The sequence below is a fragment of the Botryllus schlosseri genome, chromosome 12 (assembly GCF_051294905.1).
Source record: "Botryllus schlosseri isolate E-star chromosome 12, Bs_hap1, whole genome shotgun sequence".
Classification (NCBI taxonomy): domain Eukaryota; kingdom Metazoa; phylum Chordata; class Ascidiacea; order Stolidobranchia; family Styelidae; genus Botryllus; species Botryllus schlosseri.
In genome coordinates this window covers 5,631,368-5,655,250 of record NC_137247.1, presented here as the reverse complement: position 1 = coordinate 5,655,250, position 23,883 = coordinate 5,631,368, and the positions used below count along the sequence as shown (strand labels likewise).

Genomic DNA, 23,883 nt, shown 5'->3' with positions numbered 1-23,883 from the left:
TGGAACACCCCTGTTTACTTTGTTGCACTCACGCCCGTGTTACGCAAATGCCCTCTAATTTTGAGATTACATGACGAAAACGGCTTGCGAGTAAATGTCAAACACCTCGATGGGATTTGCGGTCACTGTTGCAAATCACAGACAATCCCAATAGGCTAGTGATGCAGTGAAGTGGAAATGGAGTTTGTTCTGGCTTCGCTTCTTTGATGTTGTTAGCTTAATTACATCAGATGATTGAATCACGTAGTCAATATTCTGGCTGACAGAGTGGATGCATTGAGTTTTAAATGCTCTTATGACTGTCTCACATTTTTTCATTCATTTATCTTTGCATTTGTTGTTACGTTCAACAATGTGGAACAATATACAAAGACTTCAATAGATTTTATTTGTCATTGCTAGAAGCAGCGCGGTCTTGATTGGAAATTCCCTCCAGTTATCCACTTATGCAAAGCACTAGTGTACTCGAGTGTCTCTTTTATGAGCTCATCTTTGAGGTGAAGTTTGTAATAACATCTTCTAATGGATGCATCACACTTTCGGTAGATTCAAATTGAATTCACGGAATATAAGATTGAATTGCACATATGATCGTTCAAACTCCTGTGTTGCTCTTGAGATGGATCGATTGTGACCTTGGAAATCAGGTCACCGCCGTGAATCCACACCATAGCTGTGCTCTCAAATCACTTATGTATGGATGAATGGTCCTACCATTCCTTTACATGGTCTGTCAAGCAAGCAACTGCTATGACAACGTTACCTTACCTTACGTTGAATTAATCCTGAAAATGGTGTGTATATAATGGAGTCTATTCAGGTTTTTACAAAGTCATACCTGAATTGAAGCTGCTAATGTGATTTTAGCTGAATGGTGCAATACATGATTATAATTGATTGGGATGCTCATTTCTGATACATGCACACAACATTCTTAGTCTCTATGGTAAATCGAGAAATGCATTTTGGATGCTCTATCGAGTCACATTATGTGTATTTCATTAATATTTATCGTATAATGAAAGTATTGATTTATTTATTTGAATATGTATTTGACAGTTGGTTTGTGCTAAACTTGGAATCGAACAAAGGTGCAATGCTTCTAGAATTTGCCAAGGCTGTGTATAAATCTTTCTTGGTGAATGGCATCAATAATTGAATCTTATCTTGAGATTTATGTTTTGATGTAGCGAGTTGACCGGACAGATACTCTCTGCGGATGTATAGCTCTTTGCACAAAGTTTCTCTGCTAATTTGATTTCAACGGAAGTTGGCTATTTTAGGCGCACAAAATTACCGAAGAAAGTTTATATGGATTCTAAAAATTGCTCCGGTAACGCCATCTCATGCAAACATTGTCTCCGAAATTTGAAGTTCCGGGGTTAATGACATTCTAATTGTCCACTTTCAAACCAAATCCCCTGAAATACTCTAAAGAATATATTTATAGAAACTCTCCTTACTTTGTGTGAGCATTTACGTTTGTTTGGTCGTCCTAGATTTCACCTTTTGGTACTTACAAAACATTACGTGCCTGCATATCACTAATCTTATACGAGATAATTTGATGGATGAATTCACCGTGAAAATTCTGGGTTAGTATGGTAATTGATCTTCAAACTTTCAATAACAATAAGGCACTTTCAAGTATGGGACAACCTTGCTGATGTAATAAGGTAGTAGTGTTGAAGTAGGTTACCTAACTGCTTTGTTGTGGATCATTGTCCTGTCAGTATGGATGCTTTGTTCAATCACCAAGATTTTTGTTAATAGCCAGGCCTTGATGAAATTATGTTCCAGAACCAAGGCATGGATAATATCACCTTGACTAAATGTATTTACTGCTTTCTTTGTTGAAGTTTGGAATCCTTATGAGCTAGTAAAGTTTTGTATGTGGAGTGAAAGTGAAAGCAATAAATTGGTATTCTGTTATGATCTTAGAATAGGTTTCATTATGCAATCTTTACAGAACATTGAATTTTTGTTTCACTGTAAGCACAGCCCAGTTCTTTGATTCTGCCTACACACGAGCTACTTATACAATATGACAAGCAACAAGCTTGGGTGATACTAATTATATGTTATATAGGCTGGAGAACTGAGGTAGTCACCATTTTGAATACAAATGAGATGAACCTTCATCACCAATGTGGAAGACTGACGCAAAAGCACCATGAGCATTGTTATTGTGCTAAAACATGTAATTTTGTATAACAACTTTAGAGGAATTTGATTTCCTGCTGTCGACAAATGGGAGTGGGTTTAATGTTTTTCCTGGCTTGCGGTTTTGAACAAGATATTTCCAAAGGGGAATATGTTTTGCAATTTATTAGAATTTATACTTATAATTACAATAGAATACCGTATATGAGATGGACCAAAGTTCTTCACTTTCTGATTATGATAATCACAAAATTGAATAAAGCCTGATGTCAAGTAAGCTAGATTGAAAATGAACAGTGGTACAGGTAACCCTGGGATTTCGATAGCATTATTTGTAAGTCATACGGTAACCAATTTCAGAATAATAAATGCAAATAACTGATTGTCCTATCAAACTGTATGCCCCGATAGATGAATGAATTCTCTTAAGCCTTAAAGTACGATCAGTGATCACTAAATACCGCAATATTTGCTATGCTTAGATTCAAAATATTGTGTACCATACATTATGTGAATGACTCATTTTGAATTGGTGTGTCTTGTATTTAAGGACGAATGCTATGACAATCCCCAATATCAGCGAGAGAAGATATCAGAGGTAATTGAGTGTAATGTGATTCTGATTAAGTGTTAACTCTGATTAATCCATTTCATTGTGACCGCATGCAAGGTATTTCTTTAAATGTCTTTTCATCTCTCAAATTATGTAGTATGTTATATACAACAATTGCTACACTGAGGTATTAATGAAAATGAATTACATGCAGTGTCCTAGTATTTGCTGACACGGTTGTTGATATACAACGTTCTTTCGAATTCTCTTTTAGCTGCTGACGATTACCCCTGATGAATGTCCGCTGACAATATTCGGGTTTATTTCAATATGAATATATTATTTAAATATACATTGAAGTTCTGTACCCCCAAGAAGGTTTTCAAACTCCATAGTTTAGGGTTTGGTGATTCTTTTTATGACTGTGAAATTTTTATTCTAGATTTTCCGCAGATTCGGACCCATTCGATAAGTCCGACTCGGAGTCGAAGCTATCAAACGCGTCCGAGGAATTCCAGAACGGTAACGCCAAAGGTGAATAAAATTACGCCAGCCCGTGAACTATCAACAACAATTCCACATGCACAGCTATTACCAGCATTACAATATGATATTATTTCCAGAGGCACACGCGGGTTTATAGTTTGAGAATATATTTCAGAATCTAACAATTTCGGGGATGTTTTTCAATATCCTTCACACGAAACCTCGCCAGTCACTACCAAGAAGGCGACGCCTATCACACCGTTACGGCCGCCGCCTTCCAGAAACGGAGGTAAGACAAGTTATAATGCTCTGCAGCCGTGCTGCTAGTACTTGTATGAATTCTCTGAATTCTGTGATGATTATCATGCAGCAGTGATAGGTAGGCTATCATGCGTCATTAACAGGATTCCGGTGATGTTGGGATAAAATGACATGAATTACAAATCTTTTCTCATTACCTATGCCCGCTTATCTGACATACACAGTAACGCAACGTAAAACAGCATGTTCCTAGATCGATTAGAGCACGTGCATTACACGCGAGGGGAAAAGTTTGTCCTTGATTCATCTTGTGAAGCTTGAATGTTTATTTCGAGTAGGAGAATAATATTCAATAATAATACAGAAACATTATGTGGGAATTTATGGCGTTGAAGTTGTGGCTGATACAGTCTATGAATTCAAGCACCAAAGTAAAGATTTTAAACTGAGGAAAACCTTGAGTATTCGGAACAGTTAGTGTTCTATTTCAATTGCCTCTAATTTTACAGTACCTTTCTTGCCTGGTCAACGGTCATTGCAGAAGCCGGATGATATTATGCACTACAAATGCATATCAGATTTAGGATTTGTTTCTCTGCTGATACAATTTTTCGCCGGTACACGTCGCGACTTGATGTTTCAACCAAAACTAAAAAAGCATACAGGCATATCTTTTTCAAGGAGCTGCCTTCTTGTTGATCTATCTACATCTACCCGTGACTTCTACAATGATTTGTTTCCAGATAAGTCAAATTCAAGAAGAACTTCAAGGCCGGCCTCCATGGGAAGTCCGTTTTCCCCAGCGACGTATCAAACTACCAGAACACCTCCGTTGGTGAGATTGTACTTAACCTTTCAGATTCGAGAGCACTCTTTTAGTGGGATTGGCCAACTGAAACAATGGTTTGCGATGGTATTGAGTTGCAACCACACGACTAGCTCGAAAAGACACCCTTCTCAGGGTTGTATGGACTTGACTCAAGTCATTTTCTCAAAATACGGAAAATGACTCGAGTCATTGCGCATGACTCGGATCAAGTCATACGACTCGAGACTCGGACGGCAAAGACCGACATTTCATTGTAATTTCGAAGTATAGTGAAGTTACCGCACTATTGGGATTTCGTCTATTGGTACTGGTACTTGAAAATGCGATCAGAAACTGTTACAAGATCGAGTATATTATGGCTGCGAATCATTCGATATCACCGAGCAAAGTTGTAACAAGTGGCTTTAACAAGACTTCAACTCGAAACTGGACAGGCAACACAATGACTGGGCGTCAGAGATCAGAGGGTTGAGTCTGAGTCATAACTAGGGCAAGTTTTTGCAACTTTCTTTTACAGCTTTCGACAGCTTCCTAGATACTCAGAATCTATGTACTTTGATGTTTTAAGCTGTTTGAAGTGATTTTATAGCGCAACTTTTTGCAACTTTTCTCTATTTTTCATACCAAATTTTACTGCAACTTTTATCAAATATTGCGTCAAAATGTAAAGGAGTGATTTAAAAACATGCTACAAACTATTTCTAGTATGGTTCTATTCTCTTTGATTTGCACACAATGGCTTGGAAGCAAGAAGTTCGACTACCCCTGCCAAGCATGACCGTGTCCGAACAATATGTAGCATGAATAGATCACTTTAATAATTCTTTCGTTTAAATTTGAGATAGTTTCCCGTTTCGCGAACGCCCAGGCGAGGTCGTCGTAAATTACATTTTCACTTGGTCACCTTATTTGGGCTATTATTCCCGCATTGCGTAATGTTTTTGCTGTGTACAGCGAAAAAATATAATTTTTGGCGGTCTCGCTAGGTTTCGGCTAGAATATCCGTGAAATGGCGAAGTAACAAATTCGACAGCACTGCAGGAACTTGGTTACACTACGAAACCTTTTGAGTATCTCATACCCCACTAATTCAACAGAAATTATAAATGCTACCTTTGACCGCAACTTTTGTCAAAATTAAGCGCAACTTTCTCGCGATTTTAGTGCAAAGAAAACTTGCCCTAGTCATAACACTATGACTCGGACGCGACCCTCTGGTCGCCGACTTGGACTCTAACTTGACTCGGTAATGACTCAGCAATGAATTGACTTGTGACTACTGACTAGGAACCTTCTATCATTTCATTATATCGCTATCTTGTGGTGTTTTGACCTAATGAAGACCTTAATAAAATGATTGATTGAACCACAGTGGGTTCACAGGAGTCTCTAGAAATGAATTTGAAGACAGACAAAAATCATTTATCATAGCAGGGAATTGTTGACACGTGAATGTTGGCAACAGTTGCGGTCGATGCACCTTGTCATAGCTGCACCTTCGTATAATCTACCTGAATGATCGACCGTCCTAGCACCTATATCGGTGCATACAGCCCTGGTCAATAGGCACCACAGGTTTAAATTCCGACAGTGTGCTATTTTATGAGAGTTGTGACTTTCAAGATTTGCAACTGTTTCGTATGTCTAGTTTTCCAACAATGACAAAAAAATTGTCGGCCAAATGGAGCTGTTTCGTGTGATCGTTTCCTCGTGGGATATTACTTTTTCACAGCCAAATTTGATTCAAATGGTCTACCCAAGTACCCAACTATCATTTACTGTTAGCTGTACATTGTTGTGGTTGTATTATTATAGGCACGACACGACCTGATTGTATTTATCTCTATCTCGATAGATCACACCGGACAACGAAGACCTGGACAAAGACTTTGCAGAGTGAGTTCCTAATTTTAAGACTCTTTTCTTCATAGTAGTGACACATCTGGTGTAAGTTTTATGTGAAAAATCCCTAAAATGCATCGAAACAGTTTGTTTTTCAACTTTATTGTGCGAAAATCGATTGATCCATGTTAGATACAGTGAAAATTGAATATGTGAATTCAATTCAGTGTTTCTCAAACTTTTTTAGACACGCCCCCCTTTATGATAGTGAAAAATTTCATGCCCCCTTATCGTCATATCACAAAATGCAAACCAGTATGCTTGGTGGCATGGAAGGTATTGACTGTTGATGAGATAATTCTCAAATAAGAAATTCGGACTATACACAGAGCACCAACATTTGCTGCACCAGATATTCGTGTGTGGTCATTGCGCATTTCCGATTGCAGCCTCGCCATGTCAAGAACCAAGGGATCTGTTTCATCAACGGGCGTGTTGGACGGCGGGCACAGTGCGAGCTATCCGTCGTCGAACCCCTTTTTCAGCCCCACGAATCCTTTCGGCTGAGTTTGGAAATATCCGAGAAATTTTGTTCTATCGTACCTAGACTAGTGTCATTGGACCAGAAGAAATTGTAGCGTGTAGTTTGTAGCGGTGGTGCTAACGCGCTCCCACTCTGAACAGCTCTTGTTTAATGTTACCTCTGCTGCAATCATTTTCCTTGCCTGTCATGTGTGCTATAAAGGTTGCATGGTTGTGGTCAGCCTTATGCTGTAGTAAGTGCCGGATATATGTATATTAGGGCTCTTCAAAAATGACTTTTTTTCTCAAATCGTACTGGCTACTTAATAAAATTGTTAGGTTACTTAATTTAAGCCTACACACAAAATTTGGTTCAATTCCAGCCAGTAACCGCTTTGCTACAGGAGAAGAAAGTTCTTATTTATTATATAAAAATGAATAATGAAAAATTTGAAAATTTTCTGTTCACTCCATGAAAGTGTTAGGCTGTCTATAGAAACGATCCCCACCAAATTTGGTTCAATTCCAACCAGTTGAAGCCGAGTTATTACCGTCGAAAAATTTGGATTTGAATAAAATAGTATTTACGGTGAGCACAACTATAATAAATAAACAAAGAATCGGTCACCGTAAATACTATTTTCTTCAAATCCAAATTTTTCGACGGCAATAACTCCGCTTCCACTGGTTGGAATTGAACCAAATTTGGTGAGCGTCGTTTCTATAGACAGCCTAACATTTTCATGAGATGAACAGAAAATTTTCAAATTTTTTATTATTTATTTTTATATAATAAATAGAAACTTTCTTCTTCTGTAGCAAAGCGGTTACTGGCTGGAATTGAACCAAATTTTGTGTGTAGGCTTAAATTAGGTAACCTAACAATTTTATTAAGCAGCCAGTACGATTTGAGAAAAAAAGTCATTTTTGAAGAGCCCTAATGTATATAACTGGAATTGTCGGCCTTTGATTCAGATTCTGGTTACAATAATGTCTTTCACAGTATCTTTCGTGTGACTGGATAGAATACGTGTGACATTTTCACGAAGTGCGGACACTCAACAGAAACTGTAATTATTCTTGGTACTGAATTCGACTTTATGATCTGAGATATGATCGTAGGTAAACCGACTTGCCAGTCACATTTTTCTAGATCATTCCATTGTACTTTGCCATGTTTTTATTGTCAGCTGCTTTTAACGTTACTGTCGCATGGGATCGCGCCAAGACGCGATTCTTTGTTCTGTCTGCACATTGCGTTATTGCACTATTTCATCATGAATTGTGAGGTACCGTATTTTGTACTTTTTGATATCTGTAGCATGTTTATTGCCCTTTTTTAGTCCTGTGCAACTTTAGTTATCTGTGCTGCCTGTTGATTTAGTGTGGTTGGGAAGATGTGTATTGCTAAATGAGTTGACGTTTTTAGGCTTGCTTGCCATGTTGATTGTAAGTAAATACCTTTCACGGTCATATCCGAGATTATTTCCTGTGAAATGATTGCAAGGATGAGTAGCAAAATACTGTGAATCTGTGATGGAATTTCGGAAGCTGCCTCCAATGTGTGATGTTTCAGGGTACTGCTCATGCTTCTGAGTGACTATACTGATCTAAAACATTACCATGATAAGTTGCTGCGTTTGATCTCTTGGCAAGAAAACTGACAATCCGTTATATTGCCGATATCAACAAGAATTGGTACGAGCCAATTAAAATATTTTCCAACGTTATAAACTATTGCTGTAGATTTATTTTTTAACACTCGAAGAACCTAGTTATGGTGCTGCCCAGTTGTACGCCTACCATGTGTATATGATTTCTGCCTATGTCAATTGCAATTTTATCAAGAAAAAAACGCATACTGTATCACTGCCCACCTTGCTTTTACGCAACTGTATATTAATATAAGTATCATGCAATTGTTGTTGTTTTCTTACTAATTATAAGATGGGATATGGGAAGATTTCATTTGACCATGGAGGTAGACAATGGATTTAGCCACGATATAACCATTGTTACGTTAGGACCACCGCTAGTCCGCTACTGTTAGTTAAAATACCTCCAAAATATAAATAATAGATATTTCTATTCTTTTTATCTGCTCAAGATGCACAATTGCACATGCACAATGCGATGACTTTTCCATGTTGTTTGGCACCGGAATTGTATTGTTAGCACTTTCGACTTTCCAAAATTATCACAATGAAAATTTGTTTTCCTGAACCTATGGAAGTATTTGAGGTTTAAAATAAAATTACTGTATAACCGTCCAATGTGTAACTATATTATAACCTAAAAGGTATTTTTCCTGTTTTAGGCATACGTCCTATGAATCGTTATCTCGTATCAACAACGAATTATTAGGTTGGTGGTCATTTTATTTGATAGTCAATTCGTAATATCAACTATCATTCGTCATATAGGCTACCAGATAGGTTTTCCCTTTCTTGGAAATTTGAACTCAGGCCTAGTCCAGAAAGCGTATAATTCGTGATGCCGGTAAGCTTTACTGATCCATAGGAAAGGCTTCGTATGGTTCGTCTTGGGGCTGCTTTTGTTGTAGAATGTGGACTTTTACAGATCCAACTCGACGACCCTACACAGAAAAAAATTCATTCCACCAAGACGTAGGCTACATCGTACGATCTGCAGCATAATTGAAGCTTATACAAGCCGTCACCGAATACTGTGTATGCGATATGCGTTTTCATTTCTGTTGCTATGCTATGTATTTTGGTTGGGTGGGAATAAAGACTCGTGCCAAGGGCCGAAACAGCACTTGTCAGGCCCATCCCCTTGGAAAATATAGGCAGGGATATCTAGAACTAGTTTCTAGATATCCCTGAATATAGGGCCCGTAAAGAATGATTGAACAATAAACATATTCGGGTGGGCCCGTTAATGAGTTCGTTACATGATTTTCGTTACCTGCTATGTCAAAAGATATCAGAATCGCCCAAACGTACTAAACTAAAAGAACACACACGATTTCAAATTCGTATTTCTTCACTGGCAAATAATTTTTCTCTGCGCGATGGCATTTGTCTTGTAGATTGGGTGGACAGGAACGTTTGGCGCCAGCCATTGATAGGCTCATGTGGACAATTGAACAATGAACTTAAACATATATATATTTTGTATATATATCAAAGTTTTCGGTCAACATAAGGGCAGTCCTTTTCGACCCAGGTTTTCTCGCTACCGATCGTTCTGGCACACTTCTCGGAGTCGCGTGTTACATGGCCTAAACCAGAGATATCCCTGGCCTAAACAAGGGTGACTATCTGACCAACCTGCGGCCTGAGGGGAATTTGTGCGGCCGTCGTCACGTAATTATATTAGTACGTGCTTGCGGCAGTCGACATGCAAATTGAATTTACGAATTATCATCGTGGTTTGCTATCATCCCCATTTTTAGACTGTAGAGCCGATTCAAGTACGAGTCGAAGGCAGGAAGTAATAGGTTGAGTCCGAGTGTATCGAGTTCAAGTCAGGTTCAATTCACTTTTGTCAAGGCCTCGAATTCATAATATACTTATTTTTCTCACTCTAAACATGTTTATTCAAACAGAAAATGGCCTATAGGGCTATTTTTCAATTACCAGATCTGATTGAATAAGCCATATAGAATGTCTCGAGCAATATGACTTGGTTGAGTCAACGAAAAATTGCGACTCGAGTCATTACAACCCTAGTGCAAACGAAAATGGACACTCTTTCCTCAGCGATAAAAGCACAGCCGCACACAGAAACGCCAGTCGAATGAGCCATAATATTTAGTAAAGCACAAAATTACGCAATATTCGACATAAGAAAGCCAGGTATATTGCCTCACATGTTTTGGGCAGTCTGATATCGAAGCGATATTGAACCTGTGCAGCAAGAACAAGGATAGAGATGGGAAGAAAAGGACGAAAGCCTCAAGTTATAGGAAAACGTAAGAGGGTGAATTACGATGACATTGTCAAAGAAAACAAGAAGTACGAGGACTACTACCGCCGGATAAAATGCTTTCCCGTGGACGAGTTCGAGCGATTTTTAGAAGCCATGAGGAATCCTTTACCGTCGGTTTTTCGGATTACCGGGTACAAAGAGCACGCTAAGCAGTTGCTGAAAAAAATGAAAGAAAACCATTTCGCTGGGATAATAGATGTAAAATTGGATCAAGAAGAAATAGGAAAGAGGCCCGCAGTTTTGCCGTGGTATCCTAACGAACTGGCATGGCAGACGAATTTATCGCGTACGCAAATCCGCAAAGTACCAGAACTGGAAGATTTCCACAACTTCTTAATCACAGAAACTGAAAGCGGGCATGTAACGAGACAGGAATCGGTCAGCATGATACCGCCACTGCTGTTAGATGTCAAGTCCCACCATAAAATACTTGATTTATGCGCTGCGCCTGGATCAAAGACGGCACAGTTGATTGAGATGCTTCACAGCGGTAATTCTGAGAGTTTGAGCGAAGGTCTTTGCATTGCTAACGACAAGGATAATAAACGCTGTTACATGCTGGTTCATCAGACAAATCGCTTAAACAGTCCAGTGTCTCTCGTAGTTAACCACGATGGTGCCAGATTTCCAGAGCTTGTGATTAAAAATAAGGAAGGCTTTGAAGTGCCCTTAAGATACGACCGTGTTCTCGCTGACGTCCCGTGCTCTGGAGACGGTACGATGAGAAAAAACACAGACGTGTGGCAAAAATGGAATGTCGGAAACGGCATATATCTCCACGGGTTGCAAGTTCGTATATTGCAGCGTGGTCTCGAGCTGTTGGAAGTTGGCGGGCGGATTGTATACTCGACTTGCTCTCTCAACCCTATAGAAGATGAAGCCGTGGTCAGCGCTCTACTCTCAAAATGTGATGATTCGATTGAATTAGTCGATGTCATGGATGAATTGAAAGGGCTTCAATGGTGTCCCGGAATTTCTGAATGGGAGGTGCAGGACCGCAGCGGGAATTGGTACAGTAAATTTTCTGAAGTACCAGACACGAAGCAAAAGGAAATACGACCGTCGATGTTCCCTCCAGAAACGGCTGAAAAATATAACTTGAACCGATGCATGCGTTTGTTACCGCATTATCAAGACACCGGTGGTTTTTTTGTTGCAGTACTGGCGAAAAAAAAGGTGTTGCCTTGGGAGAAAAGAATCATTCCATGCCCAATCGATATTAACGTGAAAAAACCTGAATCTGTGGAGACGGATGAATCAAAGGACAAGGAAAACGATATGACACCGAAAATTGCAGACGATTCTGCTACCAAATCTCCTCCCGCCAAGAAGAAGTGTTGGGGAGCGGGTTTCAAGGAGGATCCTTTCATCTTCCTCGGCGAGACGGATTCGGAAAAAGAAATAGTTACGCAAATAAAATCGTACTATTCCCTGAAAGAGGATTTCCCGCACAACCAACTCTTGACCAGGTCCAGTCAAGGTAAGAAACGGCATATATACATGGTATCGTCGTTGGTACGTAACATCATCACAAATAACGAGAAGCGGTTGAAGTTGATCAACACAGGCGTGAGAGTGTTCAGCAGGTGCGATAACAACCAACCGAATTTGCAATGTCATTTCCGCGTCACTCAAGACGGCTGTGAGGTTATCGAGCCGTTCATGGGCGACCGTGTCATCGAAATCGAGCTTGATGATGTCATCAAACTGCTCTGCGAGGAACAACCGACGTATACCAGCCTCTCCGAACCGCTCAGGACACGAATGAAAGACTTGTTGCCCGGCAGTTTGCTTTTTAAATACACCCCCGCGAATGGGCAAGCGTCAGTGTCCTGCGAATTGATTTTGAGCGGTTGGAAAGGGAATACCTCGCTCAGAGCGTACATGAATAAATTTGAACGTGCTCATTACTTGAACCTGATCGGGCACGAAATTCCCGAGGAGTATGTTCCGAACAGGAATAGTCGGAGAAAACGTGCCGAAAACGCGGGCGACTCCAAAAATGGAGACACTACAGACGTAACCGTTAAGGAACAGGCTTCCGGCTGTGAAGAGTCGAAGAATGGTGACGTTTCCGTGACGCCAACAGTCGAGACTGCAAACGTGAAGGAAGAGACTGGTGCTGGTCACGCCACCGTTGAAGTTGTTTCTGAGTGATCGAGAGCTTAATACTGCTTAGCCAGTATTTCACAATACGCAATTTTGATACTCTTGGAATCTGGACTGTCTGATCCTTAGCCGTTGTGAATATTTATCAATTGGGTGCGTCGATGGTGGGATGGAGTTGAACGTTGGATTTGTCTTTTGCAATAGATTTACCGCGTCCGTGATTTAGCGGCTGAAAACCGGCATGCTTTTATGTAATAGGGCAACGAGTGACCTAGCCTTGGCATGCTTTGGTATTGGAATACTTTACTGCCGTAGTGCCACTGCCGGAATTACGTTTTCCAACTCGTGACCTTTCTAAACAGTTTTTGTCTGTGTCGTAAATTTTGCAACTCTCTTTTTGGCAGATAACTTTGTGTAACTTGCATTATTGTAGCGAAAAGTTGAAAGAAAATGCCGAAAAATAAGGGTGAGTTTGATGTTTTGATGTGTCGTAATCCAGATTTGTATCTAAGGGGTCAAGCAGTCGAGGTGGTCTCGTAATTTCGAATTTAATGGAGTAATTTGAGCTGTTGACACGAAGTCAATAGTCACAGTTGCATTAACTGCATCTCCGTTAAATGGTAGTGTCGCATGATTGTGTTTAATTTTTGATGAGTGAAAGTTGGCCTTTTTGTTTCACAACTGCAAGTGTCAAAGTGAGTACCAAGAGTACTAATTTATCAGCGAAGAATTTTGTTTCAATACTTTGTTGCCACTGTTGGAACCCTCGGTTGGTCTTAACCCGGCACAAGGCTATGAATATGTAAGTTCATTTCTGTCTAGTAACAACCGGCCCTCGAAATGGTCACAAACTGCTATGAAGTAGTTTTAGTCAAGAAATAGGAAATTATTTTTCAAGATTGGTGTGTATGTGCATTGTGCAACTTGCGTTATTTTCCTTTCCTTCTGGCCACCTAAACGGATAGATGTCTGAACTTCTAATTCATTATTACTGTTACGATGTCATATGACTCTATTTGAAGCTCAATATTTGACTCGGAATCAAATCACAAAGGTACTCGATTATGCCGAGCTTTAGTGCCGATTGCACTGAAGCAGAGTCAGTTCTAATTGTTGCGTGACCTGGTGCTGGTCTTGCACTTTGTTGTGTATTCCTGTGGAATGCGATGTGCAATCGGTGGTTCATTCATTTGTTTTTTACCCACTAACTCATACAGGAAAGGGAGGTAAAAACAGAAGAAGAGGTAAAAACGAAAATGACAGAGAAAAGAGAGAACTCATTTTCAAAGAAGACGGCCAGGAATATGCACAGGTGATGGATGGCATGTCACAGTCCTCTTAGTGCATGTTTTCAATGTGTAATGTCCGTTTAAATGAAACTATTGTGGGGTCAGTATGTTTGGATCATGAAGCACGCTGATCATTTTAGTACCAATTCTAATCACAGAAAACCAGTTTTGTGACGCCAGTATGGCAGTTGTCTATATTCTCTCATAATGCCTGAAAAACTGAGATTAATTATGATGATTGTAAACTGCTATCATGCCTCATCTGCATCTAAGTAGCCCTATCCGTGCGGCAGGTTATAAGCTTTTGTGCTTTAGATCAGTGGTCGGCTGCTGGTGGTCCGCGGATGGCAAGAAGTTGTACACTATTGCATGGTGATCACTGATAAAAATCCAAGTTAATCTCTTTAATCTGTGCGCCCTTTACGGACCTTATACTGTTTGAGGTGCAACGAATATCCAACATTGAACATTGGTCAGCAAAAAATAAAGTCATTTTAAAACCATTCCTTGGAGCAAAAAGGTTGCTGATCCCTGTTATAGATGGCACTGCTATTTGTTTTCCATCACGCAAGCATTATTCATGTGCCTAAAGCCTCATTAATACAACTACAATTCTGTACAGGTTGTTAAAATGCTTGGTAATGGACGATTAGAAGCAATGTGCTTCGACGGTGTCAAGAGGTTATGTCACATTCGAGGAAAGCTAAGGAAAAAGGTCGGTTTTCTTTTCGCAGTTCACATTTTGAGGCCGGTTACTACAGTATATGGTAAGACAAGTCAACATACACTCTTCTAGGTTTGGATAAATCAAGCAGACATCATATTAATCGGATTGCGCGATTACCAAGACGCCAAAGCTGACGTTATCATGAAGTATAACGCGGAAGAAGCCCGTAATTTGAAGTTGTACGGCGAACTCCCAGACTCAGGTTGGTTGGTGATTTTTCAGCTGGCACAAGTCCAACCTTAACATATACTCCAGAAGTTTAATTCTGAAGCGAATTATTCCCAGTTGTGATGTAGAGTGCCTTCAATACACTAAAGATGACGGTGTGTTCTACGCAGAGGTCGTCAGTAACAGTAACATAGTGCGTTACAACTACTTCTACTTGAACAGGGAGTTTTACTTCCACCCGTCTTCATATCAATTTCGATAGAACATAGGCTTGAATTCTGAGCTTTAAAATCATGTTGGCATGTTATGGCCGTAATAATTGCTACAAATTTTACTCATCCCCGTTATTATGATCGGAATCGGCGCAATAAGAGTAGAAAAGTCATCCATTGCAACGACTGATGTCTACACCGGTACTAGTTTTACTCAAAGGTGGTCAGTAACGAAGTACTTCTACTTTTTTGAAGCACTCAAGTGGTTTTCTACTTGGGTACGTACTCAAGTAGATATATTTCCTACTACTTCGTAATATTTTGTGATCTACTTACTTTTCGCAATTTTCAGTTTGTCAAGTAGAAGTAAAGCCCAAATTTTCGCTCACAGTAGACGAACGAACGTATCGGTGAATATAATTTAGGTTGCGTGGCTCCGTTCACGGCGCATTGTCGCCCATATGAAATATTTCATCACAGTAAATATGGTCCATGATAGCGGTTTGAAACTACCATTTTGCAATCTAGCATTTACCTATCATGTCGTAATCTAGCAGCCCATGGCGGGTCGTAATCTGGAAAAGTGGACTCCGACTTTTTCTTAGCTTTGCACCTGATTTAGCAGACCACTGTCAAACTGGACAAAAGACATGAAATAAATTTTCTGCTTTTTAGAAGTAATATTGGTATTTCTCTTTCAATTCCCAGTATCATACTTTGAGTTCTAATTAGTTTCAGTTTTGTCTGGAGAACATACATGTTGAAGGTTATTTACAGAAACTAGAGTATAGAATTGAAAAGATTATTAGGCCTATATATAATTTGGTCTATTTTTTTCTATACAATGATATATAATGTTGTTTTCAATTCTCTACGATTTTTTGATGTACCATGTTCTATCCAATTCTGCACCAGATGCTGACGATTACCCCCGCACGAATGTCTGCCAAAAAGTTTCGGACTTTTTTCAATAGGAATATATTATCCAATTGTATACTGTCCTGTACTTCCAACAGTTCCGTACCTTCAAATAGTTTCACGTAGTCTTCACTGTGATATATCTGTGTCGGCTTTTGACAGAGCTTCTCACTCTCGATCGTTTTTCGCAGCTAAAATTAACGACATGGATATGATGGGCAACAATCCGGACGAAGGCGAAATTATGTTCGACGACATAAGCGACGCCGCCGTGCCACAGCAGGAAACACGAGATTACGTAATATCCTCCTCTGAAGAAGAGTCCGAGTCTGAGGAGGAAGACGAGCCCGTTCAAACGTATAATAAGGAAACGAAAAAATCTGGAATCAATGTCGATGCCGTAAGTTTTCTTAGGACGTTATCTAGCAACTGCATGTGTGTCACTCATAGTACCCAAGGCCAAGAGGTTCTAGCTTCATTTGCCACAAATATTTAACATATGATTTCGGTCTCATGAACCGCTTCAATTCCATTCTGGTTTGAGCGGCTCCAAATAAGTTTACGCGCAGCTGTCCATTCTGAGAAAAGAAATAGGTCTTCTTGTTCGATTCTGCAAACATTAACTGTTATCGATTCATATGTATTTACAACTGAGGTCGTATTGTCCAAGCCCAATTGATTTTTCAATTTTGTAACAGATGGTAATTACAGACCATGACTCACCAGTCCTTCAGATAGGTGATAAGCGACACTAGACTTTCGCACTGCGGCAGTAATGTCAAAAAAATTAAATTTGCTTGCTGTGTTGCCCGAGTTACAGATATATCCATCCTACACTGAACTATGAATCCTAAATCAGGACGGTGGCAGATGGTCATTGGTCAGCACGAGCACGTCATTGTCATGCTGATGAGCTTGTTGACAACCCCCTATAGATCGTAGAGAGCAGGTACATGAAAGTTGCCCGTTATTGGCGTTTGGGCCTGATGATGGTTGGCTGTGTAGTATTTCAATTACTTAACTTTTGCCTTGGAACTCATTAATGCATTTGAATATATTTCCTTTCCAGATCTGAAAACCTGCGTTTTACTCTTATTTTTTGCCCGAAAGATACTTTCAAAGTCTGCTATTTTTTGAGGAAATACAAGTAAAAATTTTTTGCGTTCTGGCTCCTTGTATATATCTCGTTTGTGTGTAACTCTGTTTGTGACTGCTGCCGTGTTGCAAGAAGTCCTGCACAACATTCTTGTCTAGTATGTGTTTTGCAACGTTTCTATATTCACAACATAATGGTAAGGGCTAACCGCACCAGAGGACTTATGGCTGGTTGGCTATTTTGTATTTTAATGGTATATGCCGTGCGAAGAAACAACTCTTGCTCTTTGAGTGGGGTGGGCAGACACTCTGGGATAATCTGATGAAATCCTTGAATGACACACTAAAAGCGGGGCTTGGTCGAGATGTGAGTGTACTTGTAGTGCCTGATACGTAGCTGGCACTGTGTCTATCTTGTCTTCAGTATATGATATGAAAGGTGTACTTGTCATTCAAATTCCTCTTGTTGCAAATAATTTGGTGATCGAAAATGCTGATCTGAAAGAAATTTTGTATTGCATCCTGGACAGATACATTCATTATGTTGTTTCTCTGTGCTGAACTGAATTCGTTACATATGATTCAATTGTCTTGAAACACCTTAATATTAAGGGCTTTGACTTGTGCGTGTAAAAAGGGAGTTCATGTTCCTTTGCGGGTGATATATAGTCGTGTATCTGTATGTTTTGAATGTCAGTGAACTTCGGTGATTGCTAGCAGTTTTGTGTATGTGGGACTCTTCCTATCATTATGTGATGTTTCAGCGCACATTATGATCTTGCTTCAATAAAAGATGGATACAAGGAAGTTAGAACTTGTATATATTTGGCAATTTATTGATCACTGAATAAAAAGGATCTGAAGAAATAGGAACAATTCAGAGGTATAGAGAAGGCAAGGTAGCCTGGCAATCATTCATTATTCAACTATTTCAACATATCCGCACCCAATAGTATATTACTGGTCTAGAAGTTATAGGTGGCGGAAGAGCAACCAAGCCGTCACATAACCCATTACGTGAATTATAGAAACGTAGTTCAGGTTGTTGTCACTAGTACAGCCATTTGACGAAGTTTGGTGTATCCTGTCGTAGATAATTCCATCTGCCCCCCTTTGGCATAGCATTCGACGATTATCTTCCTCGCCAACATGATCGCCATAGAAAAAGCAACGTAGGTTTTGATTGTGAACTGTGTTGACGATGGTATCGTCCGCAAAGGCCGACTGTTCACAGAAGCATATCCCAGCGAACTTTTCGGACGCCGCAAATGGAATGGCAAGACTGTTGTGGCGACTTCTCAAGTCCATGAAAGTGCTGCCTTCGTCCATCAAAAATAGAACAGGGAAACGGTTCTGCTTTCGTTTTAGAAAAGTACAGATATTTGTGTCGAACGTAGAAAACACAATTCTTCTACTGCCACAATATGTAAACACGACGTCCAATATCTTATCTACAAACTCGTTGGCGTCGCAAAACTTCTCCACTCCGTGCGAGTATGACTTGTCCTGATTATATTCAGGCCATTTCAGCTCGATATCGAATCCTGTGTGAATGGGTACTTTCTCAAGTACTTCCTTAAAAGTCGGAAAAGGTCTCAAATACAGCTCGTCGCTATCTTCATCGAATACGGGATCAACAGAACTCGGACTTTTACGTGCCCGATGTCTTAATTTGCAATTCATCAGCTCGTCGTAGGTCAAGGATTGAACTTCGACTTCCAGTAAAGTACTCTTAGATCCTTGCTTAGCATTGACATCAGTGCAGATGGTGAAGTCATGAAAAACAACTGGTATTTTATCTTTCGTCAGTTGGACATCAAATTCAATCATGTCTGCACTGTGCTCGGAGGCAGTTTTGAAAGACAGCATCGTATTCTCGTAAATGTCCGACGGAATTTCAGCTGTGAACGAATTCCCGCATCCCCTATGTCCGATGTGTAATGTAGGTCGTTTTTTCCAATGACTGCAAAATCCTTCTCTCATATTCAATAAAGGCTGATTTGCGTAGGTATTAATCACAACACATTCCATACAAAGACTGCCGATAACATTGAAACTTTCGTTCAATATGGCAAGCTGGATGTATGACGTACTGCTCTCTGCCAACATGTCTGACGTGACAGCCGCATACCCGATTATTTTCGTATCTTGGTAAATGACAAATTTGCCGGAAAACGATGTCAAATCGGAGGCTTCAATAACGTACGTTAGCACCTCGGCTTCTTTAGGTAGTGATGCTTTGCTGTCCACAGTGCATTCGGTTGATTGGGAGAATTTCAGGTGTGTCACGTGAGAACTTAGGACGTCACACTCCAAGCAAAAAGATAAAGACAGTGATTCGATCGGTAAACAATTGATATTTTGTGACAAGGAAATCAATGGTGCCTCCCCATTTTGACTAAATGTGAATCTAACTTCGCTTTGACCAGATAGCCAACCGTTCTCTATTTGCGCATGAGTCGCTTGACCGAATTCGTGATCATCCTTGTGTAGTACACTTGGCTCATCGAAATGTAACACCATACGAGCTGTGCTTTTGGGTCCAGATTCCCAATATTTCACCGCTAGATATTCCTTCCCAGAGCTGGTCTTAACCTTGCGTCCAACGAAGTAACGGTACATGATATTGCCAGGGGAATCGAACTGGATCAGTGTTTGCCAACGATTTGAACCCATTTTTCTCATCTTTTTCGCCTTCTGTAATGTCCATTCTCCGAGTTCAACACGATTACCAACGATACCGACGAAATGTGACTCGGGAACAGAGGCGACAATCGAAAATTCCACTGATCGCATGGCTGATTGCGTAGGATCAAACACAACTTAACCTGAAATATTCAAGTTACGGAGAATTAAATCAGCCAGCAGACATTACAAATCATGTCGCTAGACCTTTCAGAGACTCGAAGAGGGGTGTACCGTAGCCTATCTATTTAGACCATCTTCAACTATTCTACTGCAGTAGCATCAATGTCGGCCACAATCTCGACTCTGCCATATAGTTAATATTTCATTAATCTACTGGAGTAGCATCATGAATCATGATCATCTATCTCGACCACTCCATCAATGAATTCGATATTCTACTTGAGTAGTTGCCGATATTGATGCTATTCAAGTAGAAAAAATCCAGACTGGAATCAGTAGTTGTTTTCGTCAATAAGTTGCGTGTGACAGAAGGGTTTCTTCCATAGAATAATTAAAGAATTGAATAAAAAGTTGCGCGTGACGTTTGCCACCAATTCCACTCTGGGAAAAAATAGATATATTTCCTGGTATAGAGACGAGATAGTTCGCGACATTGTCAAAATAGATCACCCTCGAAGAGCAATATCCTTTTCGACCTATTGAAAATTTCGGCGCTTCTTCGTTTTACGATCATGACAAGCCAGTGTTCCCCCATGACACCAACAAATGTTTCCCATGAACACGAACAAAAATTTATAAACGTCTAAATAAATTGTTTTTTTCCTTGGGAGAGACGGATTAGGGTTGGGGGAGGTGGGATATTAGGGTTACGTGAGGGGGATATTAGGGTTGAGGAGAGGGGAGATATTAGGGTTGGGGGAGGTGGGATATTAGGGTTGGGGGAGGTGGGATATTAGGGTTAGGGGAGGTGGGATATTAGGGTTAGGGGAGGTGGAATGTTAGGGTTAGGGGAGGTGGGATATTAGGGTTAGGTTAGGGCTATGATTAGGGTTAGGTTAGGATTAGGGGAGGTGGGATATTAGGGTTAGGATTAGGGGAGGTGGGATATTAGGGTTAGGTTAGGATTAGGGGAGTTGGGATATTAGGGTTGAGGAAAAGGGTGATGTTAGGGGAGGCGGGATATTAGCGTGTGGGAGAGGGGGTGATATTAGGGTTGGGGAAGAGGGGGATGTTAGGGTTGGATATCGTGTCCCTAACCCTCTTCTCCAACCCTAATATCCCCCTCTCTCCAACCCTATATCCCGCCTCCCGTAACATCACCCTCTCCCTCAACCCTAATACCCCACCTCCCCTAACCCTAAGCTAACCCTAACCCCTAATATCCCACCTCCCCTAACCCTAATATCCCGCCGACCCTAACCCTGATATATCCCCAACCATAACATCCCCCTCTCCTCTAACCTTAATATCACCCCTCTCCCCAACCCTACCATGCCCTCTCTCCAACCCTAATATCCCCCAACCCCAATCTTCGGATACTCCAACCACAGCATTGACCCTAACCCACCTCCAGCTCTGATACCCTCCCATCCCAACCCAACCCTAATATCAATATATCCACAGGCAGAAATCAAACTTACAATTTATTTAAAAGTTTATAAATTTTTGTTCGTGTTCATGGGAAACATTTGTTGGTGTCATGGGGGAACACTGGCTTGTCATGATCGTAAAACGAAGAAAACGCAGAAAAACGAACAGAGCCCACCGCACGAACAATAAAAGATGTTTATATCCATCTACCTTGGATTGGCCCCATTTCCACTCGCTTTGAAAAACAATTGATTTCTGCTGTCGGTAAATGTTACGATACAGTCAAAACCAATGTGATTTTTACAACAACACAACTGCTCCCTTCAACACGCAAAGACGTGCTTCCTGCACTTCAACAAAGTAATGTAGTGTACGAATATAGGTGCCACTGTGATTGTGGCTACGTGGGAAGAACGTCAAGACGTCTGCAGGACCGCATAAACCAGGGGTGGGCAAACTACGGCCCGCGGGCCGCATGCGGCCCGCCACGCCGTTTTGTGCGGCCCGCGAGAGTCTAAATAAACTTTTTAAAAATTTTGATAAAATGCGTACTAAAAATCGAATTAATGCAGGGACTTGATTAACTTTTCTTATTATATTTTACCATGATAATTCTAAGACAGTGGTTTTCAAACTGGTGGACGCAACCCCCTTGGGGGCGCGAAGCTGAGCTCGACTGAAAAATTTTTCGCGCTACGCGCGATTTTCATCCAATTCAGTGTTATTGCTATGTAATTAGTCTGAATTACATATTTAAAAATCTCTCATCCACAGTCGTAACCTTCCACGCCATCAAACTACCCGTTAGGTTTGCTTCCATCCTGGTTGCGTTTTGTGATATGACGATAAGAGGCCGTGAAATCTTTGACCATCATAAGGGGGCGGGGCGTGTCTTAAAAAGTTTGAGAACCACTGATCTAAGGTAAATGCTTGATATCACAGCGGGATAGCTGCAACGAAATTGACATAATTTGGATCACCAGTGAGGTTTTAGATTGCCCACTTCATTTTTAATTATTTCAGTGAAGTGCTTATAAAAAACCGATTCGGGCGTGTTATAAGCACATTCGTTGTCTGTATGCGTGGAATGGGGGTATCTCTATTTTACCTACACAAAGTAGAAGCGTGTTTGAAGCTAACATGATTATGATGCTGTTAGCATTGTGTGTCCTGGAACTGAGCCAAAAGTGGAATTACTAAATCTATGAACAGATCCCTGCTTACAGATTTATATTTCAATCATATTCTAAGAATAGGGCCAACGGCCTTTTATCTCTATAGTTTTGACAAATTGGTTATTGAGGTCCGCCTGCCTATGAAATCTCGCCACAGTATGTTTCTGACGCGTGTACGATATCATCAAAGCAATATTTGGCTTGTTTTAAATAAGCACATATATTGTCTCCACGTCATATATCAATATTACGTTTTGGGTTATAATCCCAATTTTATATAGTGCGGCCCGCGAATGAATTCAGATGTTGAATGCGGCCCGCGAGCTCAAAAGTTTGCCCACCCCTGGCATAAACCAACATGTCCCCAGATTTATCAGAACACGGGCGTCACGCGATGTGAAAAGCTCACCCTTAACTCATCCACTTAAGATTGATGCTGATCGATCAAAGGCAATTAATTCTGCCATCGGCAAACATCTGTTGGATAATCCGATTTGTGCGAATAATTATCGAGATGACCGATTTCGAATCGTAGGTCGAGGCCGTTCACAATTCCATTTGTGTGCCTTGGAATCAACTTTTATCAAAATACACCAACCAAAACTCTGTCAACAAAAGGAGTTCGTGTATCACCTAAAAATAGTACATTGAACGCTCTCTCATTCGAAATTTCATGCTGGTGACGTCATATTTTGTGATACGATTGTTGATATACAATGTTCTTTCCAATTCTCTACTAGTTGCTGACGATTACCCCTGACGAGTGTCAGCCGAAAATATCCGGGTTCATTTCAATATGAATATACTATTTAATTGTAAAACGAAGAAGCGCCAAAATTTCAATTTCTAAAACCATAAATCAAATTAGCCACAAACCTCCTCTAGCCTTCCATTTCAGACAAAATGAAATAGTTCTATAAGTATAGGCAATGAAGTCATGTGATTTCATACCAACAAATTCATTCTCTTACTGTTGCGTTCACGTATACCCGGGCAATTTGATCCAGTTAAGTTTTACATTCTCATAGCCAAGGTGGTAGTCTAACTAATAGGTTATAGTAACCCAACATCGTTTCGTTTCGATACCCCTAAGCCTCCAATAAATGACTGGCAATCTGGCATGAAGGACTATAAACGATAAATTAAAAATGTAAAAGCAGGAAATGCGCACCGATGCCTTTCGCTGTAGAGACCAAACCCACTCAACTATATGAGTTTGCTGTTTGCTCACCGTCTCCTCCACCTGACATATGTACTTCGCATCTGCAAGTCTGCATTATGCATTGCAACCAACGCCACTCAACTGGTCTGCAATCCAACAACGCAAAACCAGCGTGCACA

General features: G+C 40.4%; 4 protein-coding genes across 4 annotated transcripts in view; 3 read left to right on the top strand and 1 right to left on the bottom strand.

The window, feature by feature from the left end:
• The window catches only part of LOC145452590 (uncharacterized), a 13,570-nt gene extending 4,995 nt beyond the window's left edge, over positions 1–8,575 (top strand). The window contains exons 6-11 of the mRNA XM_080330781.1: positions 2,714–2,761; positions 3,159–3,250; positions 3,378–3,491; positions 4,207–4,298; positions 6,148–6,188; positions 6,584–8,575. Coding sequence (XP_080186907.1) covers positions 2,714–2,761; positions 3,159–3,250; positions 3,378–3,491; positions 4,207–4,298; positions 6,148–6,188; positions 6,584–6,701 — 505 coding nt within the window. The 3' untranslated portion in view covers positions 6,702–8,575. The remainder of the gene's footprint in view (positions 1–2,713; positions 2,762–3,158; positions 3,251–3,377; positions 3,492–4,206; positions 4,299–6,147; positions 6,189–6,583) is intronic.
• On the top strand, positions 6,090–17,935 carry LOC145452608 (eukaryotic translation initiation factor 1A, X-chromosomal-like). Its single transcript, XM_080330799.1, has 7 exons — positions 6,090–6,101; positions 13,122–13,185; positions 13,937–14,031; positions 14,631–14,723; positions 14,805–14,937; positions 16,225–16,433; positions 17,103–17,935. The coding sequence occupies exons 2-7, from the start codon at positions 13,170–13,172 to the stop codon at positions 17,106–17,108; spliced, it is 552 nt and encodes a 183-aa protein (XP_080186925.1). The 5' UTR covers positions 6,090–6,101; positions 13,122–13,169; the 3' UTR covers positions 17,109–17,935.
• LOC145452580 (RNA cytosine-C(5)-methyltransferase NSUN2-like) lies at positions 10,446–13,121 on the top strand. The gene has a single exon (XM_080330770.1). It carries the CDS (start codon positions 10,554–10,556, stop codon positions 12,765–12,767), a length of 2,214 nt encoding a protein of 737 aa, XP_080186896.1. The 5' UTR covers positions 10,446–10,553; the 3' UTR covers positions 12,768–13,121.
• Positions 17,933–23,883, bottom strand: LOC145452581 (glycerophosphocholine phosphodiesterase GPCPD1-like). The gene is made up of 2 exons (XM_080330771.1): positions 23,714–23,883; positions 17,933–19,956 (listed from the first exon to the last, which is right to left on the bottom strand). The coding sequence occupies exon 2, from the start codon at positions 19,922–19,924 to the stop codon at positions 18,101–18,103; it is 1,824 nt and encodes a 607-aa protein (XP_080186897.1). The 5' UTR covers positions 19,925–19,956; positions 23,714–23,883; the 3' UTR covers positions 17,933–18,100.

Excerpts from the sequence above, each read along its gene's own strand:
- LOC145452580 (XM_080330770.1), top strand. The coding sequence starts at position 10,554 with ATGGGAAGAAAAGGACGAAAGCCTCAAGTTATAGGAAAACGTAAGAGG.
- LOC145452608 (XM_080330799.1), top strand. Across the intron at positions 14,724-14,804 it reads GAGGAAAGCTAAGGAAAAAG|GTTTGGATAAATCAAGCAGA; the intron begins GTCGGTTTTCTT and ends ACACTCTTCTAG. Across the intron at positions 14,938-16,224 it reads CGGCGAACTCCCAGACTCAG|CTAAAATTAACGACATGGAT; the intron begins GTTGGTTGGTGA and ends CGTTTTTCGCAG.
- LOC145452581 (XM_080330771.1), bottom strand. The coding sequence starts at position 19,924 with ATGCGATCAGTGGAATTTTCGATTGTCGCCTCTGTTCCCGAGTCACAT.